This window comes from Planococcus citri, chromosome 4 (genome assembly GCF_950023065.1).
Source record: "Planococcus citri chromosome 4, ihPlaCitr1.1, whole genome shotgun sequence".
Lineage (NCBI taxonomy): Eukaryota > Metazoa > Arthropoda > Insecta > Hemiptera > Pseudococcidae > Planococcus > Planococcus citri.
In genome coordinates this window covers 37,091,253-37,108,388 of record NC_088680.1, presented here as the reverse complement: position 1 = coordinate 37,108,388, position 17,136 = coordinate 37,091,253, and the positions used below count along the sequence as shown (strand labels likewise).

Genomic DNA, 17,136 nt, shown 5'->3' with positions numbered 1-17,136 from the left:
AAACGCCAAGTTCGTAGTGTTTATTTTGCTCTTTTATACTCTGGCAAGAATGTTTTGTTGTGATGCCGAAGTGTGTTTGTAAAATCGAGGTATTTCGAAGGATTTTCAACGCTGTGGTTGGTAATTATGGGTTTAAGTAGTGAAATTTTGTTGTGTGAAGTAACTTTGTAAAAGTTTCACTAGGTAGCCTACTTTTGAGTTGAAATCCTACTTGATGGGAGCTCAAGAGTTTGTATAGGTACCTACATATTCGTGAGATAAAAAATACGCACCTACATTTTCTTTTTAGGTTTTCCAATCGAAAGAAAAATTTTCGATCGAAACCGAATAGTTAGGAATTGAAATGACACAGTCAAAAACGAATCTTGATCACTTATTCGCTCATTCGATCATCCAGCATCGTTATATGTATTTATCATTGTCTATATAGTGAAGAAGAGAGACACAAAAATATGAGGAAAACGAGAGAGATGATTTATAGTACGACAGTTTCAGTTTTGCAACATTCTTTAATTACATGCCCGTCAGAGAAGTTGGTTAATTGAAAGTTTTGCGAAAATTTTCAGGTGTCGGTTATGCGGCAGCTGTGATGTCGTGTTGGATGAACGTCTACTATATCGTAATTCTGGCCTGGGCGGTGTTTTATTTTTTCGTTTCCATCGGAACAGGTGCGTACCAAAGTACCGAGTATAATTAATTTGTACTTTGTCGGCAAATCCCTTCTAATTAGGAATTTTTACCCATTAGATTTACCCTGGAGATACTGCAATAATTCGTGGAATACTAAAAGCTGCGTTACTCCTATGGACCGACACCGCGGTCTAAATTGCTGGAACAACACGTTGGCAACGGATCCAGCGTCCTATAAAATATGCAGCGTTAATCATGTTAATATTAGTTATTCTATGATAACCGATCCAGTCAAGGAATATTGGGAGTAAGTAAACACTCAACTACCTCCTACTTCAGTATTGTGTACCTATCGTATAAATGTATTTGAATCAATTCTCTAACCGCAATTACGCTTAATTTAAATTTAATTACGATCCCGAAATCGCAAGCTAGTTTGAAAATAGGGGTGAAATTACCCGTTCAATTACGAAATTTCAACTATTCCCTCCTGGAAGCTGTGTAAATTAAATCTTTCTATCGAGGGATGCGTTCTATAAAACGTTGTTATTATTATAAGGCCAATTAGCAACCCCATAGGAATTAACCAAACGAAAAAAATTAAGCTCGTCTTTTCATAAACACTGGATAATTGTTATCATGCAGAATTCAGAATAAACCTCTCAATAAATAGTACCAGTCGAGCTATTTAAAAAATAAAATAATCTTCACTCGATACGAAGAGCTTGATCCCATCTCAAAACGTCAGCGCATGACTACTTAATTACAAAATCGTTCGCCATCAAGTGGATACCTACCTACCTAACGTGCTAAGTAATTTTAAGCACGAGCAAAAAAAAAATGTCAAAAGATGGTACAAATGACCGTAAAATTTGCATTTTTTTTTCGGATGAAAAAAACTGGAGGTAATTTAGCGAATATAATTTAAACTTCAAAGGACCGGTACCTTTTTTCATGAGCATAAGTACCTATCTAAATTAGATGTTACAGTTGAAGAGTTCGGAAAATTTTATGACACTATTCGTGGCACCCTGAGTTTAAATATCTACACTCTTTTTGGATTCTACTCTGGCGTCTTCCTAACCATCTGCGATCCGCCTATGTAAATGACCGCGTAGGAAAATCGAGAGAGAAAAGCTTAGGAATAAATGAATGTTCGAACGCAGCAGCTTCGAATTAGTGGAAATATACATATTTGCACACCACGGGTCACATTTTCATAATTTTTTGATTTTTTTTCAAATTGGGATGGAGAAGGAGGGTGGAAGGGAAACTCTGAAACCGTTTTACGAAAATAAGTGAAAGGTATTTTTGAACTTAGTTTTCTCGGAAATCTTCATAAGCAATGAGTCAGTATGTCCATTTTAAATTTTTTGATATTTTTGACCATGTTTGAGAGCATTAGAGAGGGGAGAGAGCAGAGGAATAAAGGAGGCAGAAAGTTCAGGTCGAAAAAAGTTTAACATTTGAATTCATGCGTCCATGAACAACAATCGATATGCCACTTTCCTGATTAAAATTACTTTTTCGGTCAAAATTGACAACTTGTTTACCATTTTCTCTCCCCTCCTCTCGCCTTTATGAAGTTTCAAAAAATTTGGCAAAATTCAGTTTAAAAACGTTTTCAGAACAAACACCTTTAAAACCAGGCCTGAAGACAATTTTGAAATCATTTTAAAAAATTATTTCAAACTGCCAAACACTGATGGAATTTCCAAAAATTGCATAAAATTCGGCTAAAAACCTAGTAAACGGTATAAAAAATACAAAAATATCATTAAAACATTGAAAATCGTCAAAAACTGCTGAGATGATACCGATTTAATAAAAATTGTTATAAAATTACAAAAATCGTCGTTAAAACACGTTAAAATTGCATTTTAAAAAAAACACACACACATTTTAACAAGCATTGAAATAATTTTTACCTAAGGCACAAAAGACTGCTCTTTCATTAAAATTGACAAAAGGCACAAAAAATTCCATAGAACGTTGTTATAACATACAGTTTGAATTAACAAGCATAAAAATACTGATGATAATTCAGGGTTTGAAAATTTTAGCGAAAATTGCTCAAAATATTACATGAAAGTTCTCAAAAGACGTTAAAATCATGAAAATTATAGAAAATAAGCAACACCTCATGTTGAAAAAATTTGGCAAAACTTGGCGAAAACTACACAAAATATTCTTATGCAATTAAAAATACAAAATCATTCAAAATCGCTGAAAGCTGATGGAATTTCATAAAAATCTTCTCAAAGTTACATGGAAATTTGAGGGAAAATTATTGAATCTGATCAGACTTAATCAGAACGACGTTTTGATCGGATTACAGCTGTTCACACTTGATCAGATCCAAAAAGGAAGACCTAATTGATCATATTAGATCAGACGTGATAAGATCCAGACATTCTCTGGATCCAATTAGATCTATTCAGTTCAGACTCAATCAGATCCAATGAAGAAACCTGATTTGATCAGATCATAATTATATGATCAGATCAAATTATTTTCCCATTATAAAAACATGTTTAAAATGACATTAGAACAATTCAATAAAGCCTTAACAAAATTTCGAGAAAATTTGACAAATTTTAGTGAAAGTTGTTTAAAATATTATTTTAAAATGTTAAAAATGACATAAAAATATGGGGCATTTAAATTGAAAAAAATTACAACAAAATTGATAAAATGTATAGGTAGGAAAAGTTAATGAACTCCAGTAAGAAGTGTTGAACACTTTTGACAGTATAAAAAAATCGGTTTAAAAACTTGAAATTGAAATAAAAATATACATATATAAAAGCACGAATTAAAAATGCTGAAAAAATTCCGAAAAGTAATCTTTTTTAGGTAAAACAACATACCAAAAAATTGTGATAATGTTTTTTGATAATTTCGAGAAAACAATTTTCAGAAATAGTGGGTAAGTATGTAAATCACAAAATTGCTGTAAAAAATTTTCAAATTGTCTTTTTTCTGTAATTTCGAAATGGTTCATCATTTTCGTGATAGAAAAAACTAATAAAAAATTTTTCTTCCCTGAATAGAAAAAAACATTGCATAAAAATGCGTTTTGTCAACATAATTTTGGCATAATTTTATACTTACTTAATTTTTTTTTTCAATTTCTACGCCATATCAACTAAAAACGTTGCAGCCATTATAAAAATTTTATTTTTATAATGGCGGCATAAAATATCAAATACCTATTTACATTTTTGCTAACATTTGAAAAACGTACGATGAAATTTGGAATTTTCCACAAGTGGTCATTATTCGGATAATCGACGAAAGGGCGAATAAAAATGAATTTTTTATAGTATTTAAAACATTCCTAGATAATGTGGTGTTGGAAATGTTTTTAAAAAGATGTTCAAAAGTGTACCTAATAATGCCAAAATTTTGTTTAAAAAACGCAGTTTTTTGTTAATTTTTTCTCTTAGGCAAGAAAAAAAATTTATTTGACTTTTCGATGACTTTTACCGACATGCAATAATATGCGAAAGAAAAAAATCTATGACCCTTCGTGCAAATTTTGGTTGATTCGGCATGAGATGACCTTTTATTTATTCTGTTTTGAAATTTGATTATTTTTGTTAATTTTTGGAAAATGTTGTCATCAAAACGCTCCAAATAGATTTGCTCCAGGTTTAACCATCTAGAAATACGGTCTTTCGCCTTCGTTGCTTCACAGTTATGCAAGAATAGACTATAATCCATACACGAAAAAGTGCTCTAGAAGTTGATTTTGTATTTTTTTTTCGGGGACCAAAAAAATGCGCTGCCAAAATGAAGGTACTACCTGCCTCATTTGGAAAAGTGCAATTTTGAAATTTTTTCCCCGCACAACGAGGGGGTGGACCCTCAAAAAGGTGATTTTGGGGACATGGTCGGGACCGAAAAAACACGACGGGGTTGTGTTGGGGGTCTTCTCCCGATACCAAATATGTAATTTTTTTCCGTGAAACCCTGCACAACTGCATTCTATGGCACTTTGAATGCGATTTTTATGCATTTTTGGCCATTTTTGATGGTAAAATGGCTCTCATGTCCACCATATGGCTGGGGACCGAACAATTTCTTGGACGTTTGTTAGACGGGGCTATTTGAAGCCCAACTGCGCAAAAACGGCGAAAAAATACGATCACAACGCGATTTTATGAGCACTAATAGGCTTGTACCACTCCCCCGCCCCCCGAATTAAATAATGCATTGTGTACTCGATAATATCGATGCGACCCATCAAAATGGTATAAAATTTCGCGCCGAACACAAAAATCGCAATCATTTTAAATTCTGACCCCCCGGCGGTGGAGTTTTGCCCCCCAAACTGAATATATCGATGATATTGAACAAACTTTGCACATTACACGTCGATACTGAGGATTTATGTGTACGCAATCAGAATGAATCTCATATTCGTTGCTTGGGAATATTTTTGCTTCAAAATTTTTCATTTAATCTCCACCCCCTCCCTTCCCCTTTAAAGACTATTTTTGAACATGGATTTGAAAACTTGAACATGACCTATCAAAGTGGTATAAAATTTCGCGCTGAGCTCGAAAATTGCATTCATTTTTCATTTGCATCCCCTCGGTGGAGTTTTTCCCCTCTCCCTCCATAAAGTCAGAACATGGATTTGAAAACTTGGACGCGACCTATCAAAATGACATAAAATTTCGCGCTGAGCTCGAAAATTGGAATCAATTTTCATTTTCATCCCCTTCTCTCGCTCCTCACATTCGATTGCCTGTTTTTCTCATGACTGGAATGAAGTTTGGAAACGATGGAGCTCGGGAAAGCGTTTTCTCGTATTTCTGTTGATTTTTGAAACCAAAAAAATGGCTATCAAAACTCCAGTGTACCATAAATCAGCTGATTACATCACAACTATTGTGCTCAACATCTATGTGTTAGTTGTGAAAAATGAATTTGACTGAAATATTTGTGTTATTCATTTTCATTTATATTTTACGTTTTAATATAATGGAAACTATTGAAGAAATGAACGGTAAGATGAATATTACATGATATAATGAATACTTTTTCTTCTGTTGTTGGACCATTTTCCAAAAAAATATACTTACTTTTGCAGACGTATTTGAGTACAATGATGGATTGCCATCTTCAAGTCAACATAACGAGTCTAATGCAGAAAACGATAGTGTCGTATTCTCGTTTTTCTTTTTTTCTTATTTCATCTGATTTGTTTTCATTTTTTGTTCCAATTTTCTTACTTATTTCATTTCATTTTTTTCTCGTTCTTATTTTTCTGTTTTTTTTTCATTTCATCTACTTTTTTTCTTTTTTCTTTTTTCTTTTTTGTATCTTCCATTTTTTTTGTTTTTTTTCTTGTTTTTCTCATTTTTCTGTTCTTTTTTTCATTTTTGTATTTTTTTCCACCAATTTTTTTTTTTTATAAAATCCTCATGTACAGACACGTAATGTGCAAAGTGTTCATTTTCGTAGTTAGATTTATGGTCGGGGGGGGGGGGAAACTCCACCGAGGGGATGCAAATGAAAAATGAATGCAATTTTCGAGCTCAGCGCGAAATTTTATACCACTTTGATAGGTCATGTTCAAGTTTTCAAATCCATGTTCAAAAATAGTCTTTAAAGGGGAAGGGAGGGGGTGGAGATTAAATGAAAAATTTTGAAGCAAAAATATTCCCAAGCAACGAATATGAGATTCATTCTGATTGCGTACACATAAATCCTCAGTATCGACGTGTAATGTGCAAAGTTTGTTCAATATCATCGATATATTCAGTTTGGGGGGCAAAACTCCACCGCCGGGGGGTCAGAATTTAAAATGATTGCGATTTTTGTGTTCGGCGCGAAATTTTATACCATTTTGATGGGTCGCATCGATATTATCGAGTACACAATGCATTATTTAATTCGGGGGGCGGGGGAGTGGTACAAGCCTATTAGTGCTCATAAAATCGCGTTGTGATCGTATTTTTTCGCCGTTTTTGCGCAGTTGGGCTTCAAATAGCCCCGTCTAACAAACGTCCAAGAAATTGTTCGGTCCCCAGCCATATGGTGGACATGAGAGCCATTTTACCATCAAAAATGGCCAAAAATGCATAAAAATCGCATTCAAAGTGCCATAGAATGCAGTTGTGCAGGGTTTCACGGAAAAAAATTACATATTTGGCATCGAGAGAAGTCCCCCAACACAACCCCGTCGAGTTTTTTCGGTCCCGACCATGTCCCCAAAATCACCTTTTAGAGGGTCCACCCCCCGTCGCGTTGTGCGGGGTAAAAATTTCAAAATTGCACTTTTCTGAATGGGGCAGGTAGTACCTTCATTTTGGCAGCGCATTTTTTTGGTGCCCGAAAAAAAAATACAAATTCGACTTCTAGAGCACTTTTTTGTGTATGGATTATAGTCTAGAAATTACACAGATGTTGAATGAAATAATTGCATACTCGGGTTGCCGTAAATAATCCGCTATATAGGTGTATATTTACGGTTTCCGGCGAACTGGGTATGCAATTTTATTAACACCATTAAATTCCCTACAAACTGGAACCAATGCTCGCTCCCTTTTCACCCTCCTCCCCTTGTTCGATTCGATCCCTCAAACACGTCGCGATTTAACCAATAAATAATTTTGTTTACGTTTAATTTACAGACGACGAGCGTTGATGATTTCCAAAGGTATCGACGACATAGGTGGAATTCGATGGGAATTCGCCGGTTGTTTGTTGGTTGTCTGGACTATGTGTTATTTTTGTATTTGGAAGGGTGTAAAATGGACTGGAAAGGTTGGTATGTGCGGTTAAATGATAAAGCAATACCGTATGCGAGCAATCTCGTATTTCACTAATGACCATGCACGTTCTTTTAGGTTGTATATTTCACCGCCTTGTTCCCTTATGTGTTACTAATTGTTCTATTGGTTCGTGGTCTAACGTTACCTGGGGCTTTTGATGGAATACGCTACTACATCAGTCCCAACTTATCTAAAATTGGAGATTCCGAGGTAAATTGGTCTATATTTTATACGTACTCGTATTTCACACTGCGAGAGCTTTTGTGTAGTGTATAGGGAGCCCGCATTATTCGCTCACAATATTATTGTCCCATTTTTTTTTGGGACACTCTTCACGCATACTTGATTATTAAAATAGTTTCACACGAGAGTGTTATTTTTATCACACAATGTCGTCTTGTTTTATATTATTATTAGGTATAAATATATTTTAATAAGCACTCGCTTCACCTTTTTTTTGGTTGTTTACTTAATTGTTTCCTTCTCTGTTTACCTTATTTGTCTTTCTGTCTCTCTTTCTCTGTCACACACTCACAAACACGCTTTCAACCTTATGTGGTTAATTTTTTACGTTTATATGCACTAATGCTTTATTTCAGGTGTGGGTAGATGCGGTAACTCAAATATTTTTTTCGTACGGTCTTGGCTTAGGCACTTTAGTTGCTTTAGGAAGTTATAATCAATATAAAAATGATGTTTACAAGTAAGCTATCTAAAAAAGTGCACCATTTTATTACTAGCTTTTCAGCTATACCATGTGGCATTCTCCAGCGCCATTTCTTATATGTGAGTATTTTGCAGGGACGCTTTGATCGTATGTTGCGTTAATTCTGGCACCAGTATGTTCGCCGGGTTTGTTATCTTTTCGGTTATTGGATTCATGTCTCACGAGCAAAAAAGACCGGTTGAGGAGGTTGCAGCCTCAGGTAGGTGGATTAAAACACCAGTGTGGAGAGGCAGAGAGTGGGTTGAGTATTTCACGTGTGCAGTATGTTGCAGGTCCTGGATTGGCCTTCCTTGTGTATCCATCTGCTGTATTACAACTTCCTGGATCTCCTATTTGGTCTATGCTGTTCTTCGTTATGTTGCTGTTTATTGGATTGGATAGTCAAGTAGGTATCTACAGCCCTACTTATTTTTTTTTTATAATACAGAATACGAATACTGTAAATGAGTACATGTTTATCACCTTGTGTTAGTGTTAGATTGAGCTAAAGGGTAGATATGCATGTAATAATAAACTTTTTTCTGTTGTTTTAGTTTTGTACCGTCGAAGGATTTATTACGGCGATGGTAGATGAATGGCCTAGATTATTGAGACGTAGAAAAGAATTGTTCGTATTGGTGGTTTGCATCGGTTCCTATATGACAGGCTTAACTTGTATTACAAACGTACGTATTCGTAGATCGAGAATTTTTATTTTTTGGAAGACTTGTGAGGAGTAAAATAGGCCAATTTTCAAAATACCACACTCATTTTCCACTTTTGGTGTTAACTCTGAACTGCATTCTTCTACTTTTAGTTCTAAAAAGTGAATAGACTCATTTCTTGGAGAATCAATGCCCCGAATGGCGCTACACCTGCAAAAAAATTGTGACAATTTTTCAAAGCTGATGATGGGTAGTAACTTTTTTATCCAAGTACCTTTCACTCGCGGTCTTTTGGATTTGTTTTTGGAAAGCAAGAAAGGGAATTCAAAGTTGGACCAGTTTGTGGTAGGGTTTTAAGCTTTAACTGGGAGGAAATAATTTCGAATTAGAAAATTGAAAAATAAGAAAGAAAAGGATGAATCAGCATCAATCATATTGTTGGAAGTCTCAAGAAACTATACTTCAAAGTCTCAATAATTTTATAACCGGGAAAAAATGACAAATAAAACAAATGAAAAGAAACGATAGAATATGAGTTTCATGTTTTTGATATTTTGTTGAAACGCCAAAACACTGAAGCATTTCTTAAAGGATTAAAAAGATATCAAATTCAAGTTGACAATGAAAAAAATATACTTACTGCAATAGTTGAATATAAAAACAAGAAATGATCGAAAAATTCTAAAAAAGAATTTGAAAAAATGAAGAAAATGGAGCATTTTTTGTACTCAAGTATCCATTTTATAAAATTAATGTTGAAGTAGAATATAGACACTGTCCCTGTAGCCCAGTCAATATGCAATTTGACCCAAACATAATTGCAAACAAAGGTTTTTTTGGTGAATATTGTCTAGGGTGGTGTGCTGAACAACATACTAAAAGTCCCCGCCACTACCCCACGAGCTAACCCCCCCCCCCACAGTGGATCAAAGCCCCCCAAAATCAGTTTTTCATCAAGAAATCCTGAAATATCGAATTTTGAGTAAAATGAGCGCAGTGATCATTTCATCTCCTCCCCAATACCTATCAAATGAACTATCGACCAACTCCCTAGCCTCAAGGGGGTGGCGCTACGACCCCTCAAAGTGATGCGATTTCAATGATTTTACATTTTTTGATTTGGGACTTGTAACCTGTTCTAATTGATAAAATGAAGTCAAACTTGGGGAATGGGATTCTTTTGGGAGCTAAAGTTGACCTGTGGAGTGGGGAGGGTCAAAGTTGAAAATTACAGAAAGGTCATTTTTTTGGAGGGGCATAACATGACCTCAAATGGATGAAAAGGGTCCAAAATCATACCATCGGACAGTTCCCTATCTGTGATCAACATATCCAAATTTTAGTTTCCTAGGTCATCCCCACTCCTTTTAAGATGGAAAAAACCGAAAATAGGGGCAAAATAAGATGATTTTTAGCATAATTCCGCTTTAAATGGGGTGGGGATGACCTAGGAAGCTAAAATTTGGATATGTTGATCACAGATAGGGAACTGTCCGATGGTATGATTTTGGACCCTTTTCATCTATTTGGGGTCATGTTATGCCCCTCCAAAAAAATGACCTTTCTGTAATTTTCAACTTTGACCCTCCCCACTCCACAGGTCAACTATAGCTCCCAAAAGAATCCCATTCCCCAAGTTTGACTTCATTTTATCAATTAGAACAGGTTACAAGTCCCAAATCAAAAAATGTAAAATCATTGAAATCGCATCACTTTGAGGGGTCGTAGCGCCACCCCCTTGAGGCTAGGGAGTTGGTCGATAGCTCATTTGATAGGTATTGGGGAGGAGATGAAATGATCACTGGGCTCATTTTACTCAAAATTCAATATTTCAGGAGTTCTTGATGAAAAACTGATTTTGGGGGGCTTTGATCCACTGTGGGGGGGGGGTTAGCTCGTGGGGTAGGGGCGGGGACTTTTAGTATGTTGTTCAGCACACCACCCTAGACAATATTCACCAAAAAAACCTTTGTTTGCAATTATGTTTGGGTTCGCCCATTTTTTTCTGCAATTTGCCCGGGCTACTGGGAGAAGACATCGAACTAGCCGCCATTTTGGCTAAATTACACGTGTCATGCCAAATTCATCCGCTGGGTGCTTTTGGTTGCGCTGATGTCGAATTCATGAACGAAGTACCGTACCACGCAAAGTACAGCGCAGCCAAGAGCATCCAGTGGATGAATTTGGCGTGACACAAAATATCACTACCATCCCTGTTCCCCGTTGCCTGCAAACCGAAGTACAGCGCAGCCAAAAGCACCCAGCGGGAGAAATTGGCATGACACAAGATTTTACTACCATCCCTTTTCCCCGTTGCCTGCAGTTCGGTGTCTTCCCCGGAGGGCACAGGTACTGTGTATAGTATAAAGTAGAAAAACATCGATTCGACAAAAAATTTTTTTTTTAAATAAACCCATTTGAAAAATAAGCGGAATTTTTATATTTAACAGGAAAGGAAAAGTCGAGGAAATTGAAAAGATTGAGGGGGAAAAGTCCAAACTCTCTCTCCCACTGCCTTCCCTCCAGAAAAGGAACCAGAAACCAAAATAAAATACAGGGATAATGAGAAAAAAAAAGCAAAAAATGTGAAAAATGATCTATTCATCATTTTTGTTTTAACATATCGATATAAATGACAAAAAAAATCAAAAAACTCTACTCTCCATAAAAAAAATTTCTAGGCATTGGTAAAATATTTTAAGTATTTTTTTAGTAGCAAAAATTCATCATGGGAAATATTTTGTTTCAGAATCTAGTTGACCAAGATTTTTTTCAATTTAAAAACCAAGAAAAGTAGAGGGAAAATGAAAAATAACCTATTTTTAGTTTTTCTAACACTCAAACAGATCAAAAAAAGTGAAAAAAAATCAATGAAATTTCTCAAAAATACAAAAACTTCTACTGACGAATTGTTTTTCCAAATTGAAAAAAAATGATCATGGGAAATATTTTGTTTTATAATGTTTGTTAAGCGTGCATTTTTTTAATAAGCTTATCCAGAAACCAAAAAGAATAAGGCTAGAGGGAATAATTTTTAAAAAAGTGAAAAGTTAACTATTTTCATTTTTTTTAAAGGATGAAAAAAAAATATCAAAATGTCTCCTCGAACAATACAAAAAATTCAAAATTCTGTTTACAAAAAAATTATCAACTTTTTCTGAATTGAAAAAAATCAAACATGAGGAATACTTTGTGTCAGAATTTCGTTAACCAAACATTTTTTTCATGTTTAAGAACTGAAAAGAATAGGAGGAAAAAAATTAAGAAAAATGAAAAATCACCTTTTTAAATTTTTTCAGCACTTGGAAAGATGAAAGAAAAACCAAAAAGTTCCGCTTAAATAAAAAAAACTTTACTGGCGGGGCATTTTTTTTTCTAAATTGAAAAAAATCGATGATGAGAAAGAAAATAGTCAAATTCAGAATTTCGTTGACAAAGAATTTTTTCGACACTGGTTGACAAAAATAACACATTTGAAAAAAATTATGTTCGAAAAAATGGTTCTCAAAATATCTAGAATTAGAAATCATTTTCTATGATTTTAAAACATAGAAAAAAAGAGAAAAAACGTGAAAAATTTTATTGATGAAAAGTAGAGTAGATATTGTTCAATTTTTTAGACTTTCAACGAAAATATAAATACCTAATCAGGAAAAAAATCGAAAAAAGTATTGGTTCTTTTGAAAAAAAGTCAAACAATATCTTCATCAGGCAAAATATAAGGTATTTAGTCTCGAAATGACCTTCGCAAAACATTCATTTTTTGAAACTTCAAGAAATGGGCGACTTTTTTAAACGTTGAAAGGAAACCCTCCAAAAATACATCCAAAGCGCACTTGAGAAAACAAAGAAAAATTTTATTGATGAATCCTCTATTCATGTACCACTCTTCGACCTCTACACCATAATTATCTAGGTAATGATTATTTTCTTGTGTTTTTCAGGGCGGTATGTATGTCTTCCAGTTACTCGATTCCTACGCAGTTAGTGGATCTTGCTTGTTGTTTTTGATATTCTTCGAATGTGTGGCCATATCCTGGGCCTATGGAGTGGACAGGTTCCTTGATGGTATCAAAGAAATGATCGGATATTATCCTTTTATCGGATTGAAGTACTGTTGGTTGGTCACAACTCCTTTTATATGTGTGGTAAGTACCTACCAAAACATCAGTCGTCATTTTTATTTCATGCCCACGTATCACAGGTTCCTTTTCTTTGAAGAAAAAATTAAAAAAAATAAAAAAAATAAAATGATGGAAAATATTTTAAATTTACCTACTTCTTGTTTTGTATCAATTTCAGTCCGTATTCTTCTTTAATTTAATTCAATGGCAGCCTGTCAAGTACATGAATTACGAGTACCCTTGGTGGAGTCACGCGTTCGGCTGGTTTACCGCCCTTTCATCCATGTTATGCATTCCAGGATACATGATTTACCTATGGATGATCACTCCAGGAGATTACCAAACTGTAAGTTGCCTTCAAGCCCACCTACTACTTCAGACACACTCGTACAAAGATACGCAATTTTAAATCATTCTTGTTCTATGTGTTCGTAGAAAATAAAAACGATCGTTCGAATCGACGAAGACGTATCATCACTGCGCAAGAAAATGCAAGAAGGAAAGAAATCAAAACCCGTAGAATCGCCCTAATTCCCTGGTCCTTGCCATTTTACCTATCTATTTTTTGTTTTGTTTAGTTTGTTCTTCAGTATAATTTAAATGAAATTTTAAAAAAAAATCTTAGTCAACAGTGAAAAAAAAGAAGCCCTTTTTTTTAGATAACGCTATCGCGCGCTTTTTGTGTAATGTTGTTTACTGCCGTAATTTGTTAATTGATGAAAGAGGAACGTTGGGCTCCGGGGTGTGCAATGTGTTAAGGTATTGTTGTGGATTTGTCTCGAAAAGTTGAAAGCTACCTACGCATTAAAGGGGTAAGACAAATCTTTGTACTTATATATCAATAATGTTATTATTTTGTACGCAGTTAACACAATTTTTTTGTAAATAATTTTTTCATTATTATAATGTGTGTAAGGCTCATAGTGTAGTTTTATTAATTACTAAGGTATTCGCGCGCTATATTTTAGTCTAACTATAAGCATTAAATTCTTCCATCTCTCTTTTTTTTTTTTTCGTTTTTGTTTACCTACATAAGTTTTAAACGACTTTTATTATTTTAAATAATAAGTTATTCCAAAGTCTTCCATTTGACGTTAATTTTCACTATACGTAATTTATTTACTACCTTTACCAATTTGTGAGGTGCTTTTAAGTAAAAGCTTTTGTTTTATACCTACTCTATAAATATGAATTAAAAAAAACCTGTCGAACTTCCATACAAGTCATATCAAGTATATTTTTATTTTTAAGATATAATAATTATATAAGACAATTTATTGCATTTAACGGTTATCAATGATCTCACGATGAGCACGGCTCCCATCAGCATCGTCGATTCTTATATATTGTAATAGGCCAGAATATTTAAAAAATCTCTTCACCTTTACCGTACAACATCAGTTCATCATTGCATCGATTGATATCAGAATTTTGGCGATTATCAATGCTGGACTGTGAAATAAAATGTAGTTCCTTTTTATTCGATTTTATTCTTAGTCCGGTATGGTTTTCGTCTGTCGTGTGGAATATGGCGCCGTATTCGTGATTTTAAATATACTACATACTTTACTGTAACTACTCTTCCTCCTTTTTACCACGACCAATTTTCTCCTGCGAATTTCAGTGTTCATTGTTTCCCAAATATTCATATTTAATATAAATATTTTACTATATATACCTACTACGTATACTATAGTGATTTCATTTTAGTCGTTCAGTGTGCCTATATGTTATGTATACCTACTACTGTGTTCGACTCGAATCAAATTCTTACAAAATAACGTATCTTGTTTCTTCAGTTCGTACCTATGTATGTTATTTGTTGTGAATGCAAAACAAATCAGAATTGTGGTATTTCGCTATAATAGATTTCAATAGTAATAAATTTCTTTAATGTAGTGTTCAAAGTTATTACGGTCATGATATCGTTCTAATAGGCTATGTTTTTTAAAATCCATTCAAAATTACTAAATTACGAAAAATTCCATATTACCGAACACGAATCAAAAACAGACCACGTAAAATAAAACTATTTTATTGAACTGTCAAAAAAACCGTCTAACATATGACAAATGTTTTAAAAATATAAAAATACATAAAAATTACAAGAAACGACGATCTGTTCCTCAGCATCATAATCTTGTCAAAGCTCTCGTTGGCAACAGTTTGAATATACGAAATACGTATTACTCTTAAACTATAAAACTTTACAAACAATTTTTAAAAAACATCAAAATAAAGGTTAATCTAATTTAAAAAGAAAAAAAAACCGTGATAAATACATCGGTGAGTACAGGTGGGATATGCCTTTGGCAAGGAAGACTAGTTAAATTGATCTCATCAGACTAGACGTTTAATTAACTCCGAACAAAGTATCAGCCCAAGTGATCATTAGCTCGATAGCTCGGATTTGGTGAATACTATCAAATAAGGCAGCTCCGGGAGTCGATTCGGAAGTATCTTTTAAATAATGTAACAACGTAGGTCCGAAAATCACTGCTAAATTGTAGGCTGACATGTTGTTGACGGTGGATTCGTTGGAGATTCTGTGTAAATGCTGCATAACTGTCGATGCAGCTGCGTAATACGGTTTTGGTAACTTGGTTAATATTTTACGTAACTCTTCGATGCAGTGGAGTTTGTTTTTCTCGCTCGAATCAGCTTCGTATAGTTTAGCAACCCTGTGTATAAATATTTACATAACAATGAAGCAACACATGTCAAGATAATCACAATAAATCGATTGATTAGGTTACCTAATAAATTCTGGATAAAGATCGAAGGTGAATAAAGGTTGAGGTAACTCTCGTAAGTATAATTTGAGTACATTTGCTATGATATTTGGATTGATATCTGTCAGAATGACGTTACTACCGTGTTTCTCGAACGCTTCGCATAGCTGGTGAACTTTGGATTTGACTGCAGATACTCTGTAAATACCCTGCGAACGAAAAATTCGTTTAAAATGTGGTTTATTAAGGTAGCTTTCGTCTTGAGAGTGTATTACTTTGAGATGAAGTCCGTGCGTTTCGACTTCTTTGATGCATTTGGTAACGATAAATGGTACATCGAATTTACTAGCGTGTACGTGTTTCTCCAACTCAATTCCGAATATCGAACTGGAGTTCAAAGCTTTAAGACCCTGTGTGAATGAAACTCGGTTTAATTTGACTTTTCAGGTTTCATTACTTGCGAGATAGGACGAAATGGTTACCTGTATTTTATCCGAATTCTTTAAATCTCTCATTTGAAGAACATATTGAGAAGCACTGTAATAACATTGCAAGTGTTTTAAATGATACGTGAAGAAATGAACTAATTTTGAATTGAAAAGAACTTGACTCACCTTTTGGTAAAATACAAAGCTAACTGATTAATCAAACGATCACCTTCGACAACACATATTCTCGAATTTTGTCTCGCTGTATCAAAAATACCCAAGTTATTCAACAAGTAAAATCTTTCAACAAGTGAATAACACAGATACACTATAGCTTACATTGTACATAGTTGATGAGCATTTGAACCGAAGCAAACACTTCGGGGGTAGCTAAGGCGGGATACTTTTCCAGAATGATTTTCAAACTATCCAAAACTTCACCTAATCCAACATGAATCCGTTTAATACCAGAACTCTGACTACAAGCTGTAAAAAAAGAACCGCTATCGTAAAGAATTCTTCGGAAATTCGATTTTATACGAAATAATAACTCACTGGAAGCGTAGAAAATCACTCTGCTGAAATTTTTGAGTGATTTTTTGCACTGAACGAGAGTATTTTTCAAATCGATGAATTCTTCGTTTGGTAATGAAGTATCTGATGCATTTGAGTTTCGATTGGATTTATGCTGAGACTTTTGCTCCTTCGCAGAGCCACCTTTGCCACCAGACATTCCTTTGAAGAATCCTGGATACATTAGATCGCCTGTAAATAGACTAATGTAGTACAGAATAGCTAAAATTACGAAATATTCCGCAGTTATCACCTTACAATGGTAAAATGACGAGATATTACATTTCTGAACAATCCGGCGAATGGAAACAAATCCAACGGTGTGAAATCACCTTGTACATTGAAAGAGTTACATGAACGATTACATTATTGAATAATTTACGAGAGAATTAACTTGGATGAGAAATAAACGCGATTTTTGTGAATTTTTACGAGTATTTTTATCGCGAAACACTGAAGAAGGTAAAGAGTAAAGACAAAATTTTGGTGA

The 17,136-nt window shown here is 34.3% G+C and overlaps 2 protein-coding genes across 6 annotated transcripts in view; one reads left to right on the top strand and one right to left on the bottom strand.

Moving 5' to 3' along the window:
• Gat (GABA transporter) overlaps nt 1–15,596 on the top strand; it is a 26,491-nt gene extending 10,895 nt beyond the window's left edge. For all 3 annotated transcript variants that reach the window (XM_065364847.1, XM_065364849.1, XM_065364848.1), the window contains exons 3-13: nt 567–668; nt 748–937; nt 7,278–7,410; nt 7,494–7,628; nt 8,018–8,121; nt 8,220–8,344; nt 8,418–8,530; nt 8,679–8,810; nt 12,734–12,937; nt 13,092–13,259; nt 13,349–15,596. In XM_065364847.1, coding sequence (XP_065220919.1) covers nt 567–668; nt 748–937; nt 7,278–7,410; nt 7,494–7,628; nt 8,018–8,121; nt 8,220–8,344; nt 8,418–8,530; nt 8,679–8,810; nt 12,734–12,937; nt 13,092–13,259; nt 13,349–13,444 — 1,502 coding nt within the window. In that variant the 3' untranslated portion in view covers nt 13,445–15,596. The remainder of the gene's footprint in view (nt 1–566; nt 669–747; nt 938–7,277; nt 7,411–7,493; nt 7,629–8,017; nt 8,122–8,219; nt 8,345–8,417; nt 8,531–8,678; nt 8,811–12,733; nt 12,938–13,091; nt 13,260–13,348) is intronic.
• LOC135845954 (rho GTPase-activating protein 29-like) lies at nt 14,933–17,136 on the bottom strand. 3 transcript variants are annotated; one of them, XM_065364852.1, is made up of 8 exons: nt 16,900–17,136; nt 16,629–16,838; nt 16,413–16,559; nt 16,260–16,335; nt 16,128–16,182; nt 15,921–16,055; nt 15,670–15,854; nt 14,933–15,594 (listed from the first exon to the last, which is right to left on the bottom strand). In XM_065364852.1, exons 2-8 carry the CDS (start codon nt 16,828–16,830, stop codon nt 15,267–15,269), a joined length of 1,128 nt encoding a protein of 375 aa, XP_065220924.1. In that variant the 5' UTR covers nt 16,831–16,838; nt 16,900–17,136; the 3' UTR covers nt 14,933–15,266. The 3 variants fall into 3 exon arrangements, with proteins under 3 accessions (XP_065220924.1, XP_065220925.1, XP_065220923.1); XM_065364853.1 differs by having other exon boundaries at nt 16,929–17,136; XM_065364851.1 differs by having other exon boundaries at nt 16,905–17,135.

Bases quoted from the DNA above. Each gene is read 5' to 3' on its own strand.
- LOC135845954 (XM_065364852.1), bottom strand. From the start codon at position 16,830: ATGTATCCAGGATTCTTCAAAGGAATGTCTGGTGGCAAAGGTGGCTCT. The intron at 16,183-16,259 runs GTGAGTCAAGTT...ATGTTATTACAG, and splicing joins GCTTTGTATTTTACCAAAAG to TGCTTCTCAATATGTTCTTC. The intron at 16,056-16,127 runs GTAACCATTTCG...TCATTCACACAG, and splicing joins AGAATTCGGATAAAATACAG to GGTCTTAAAGCTTTGAACTC.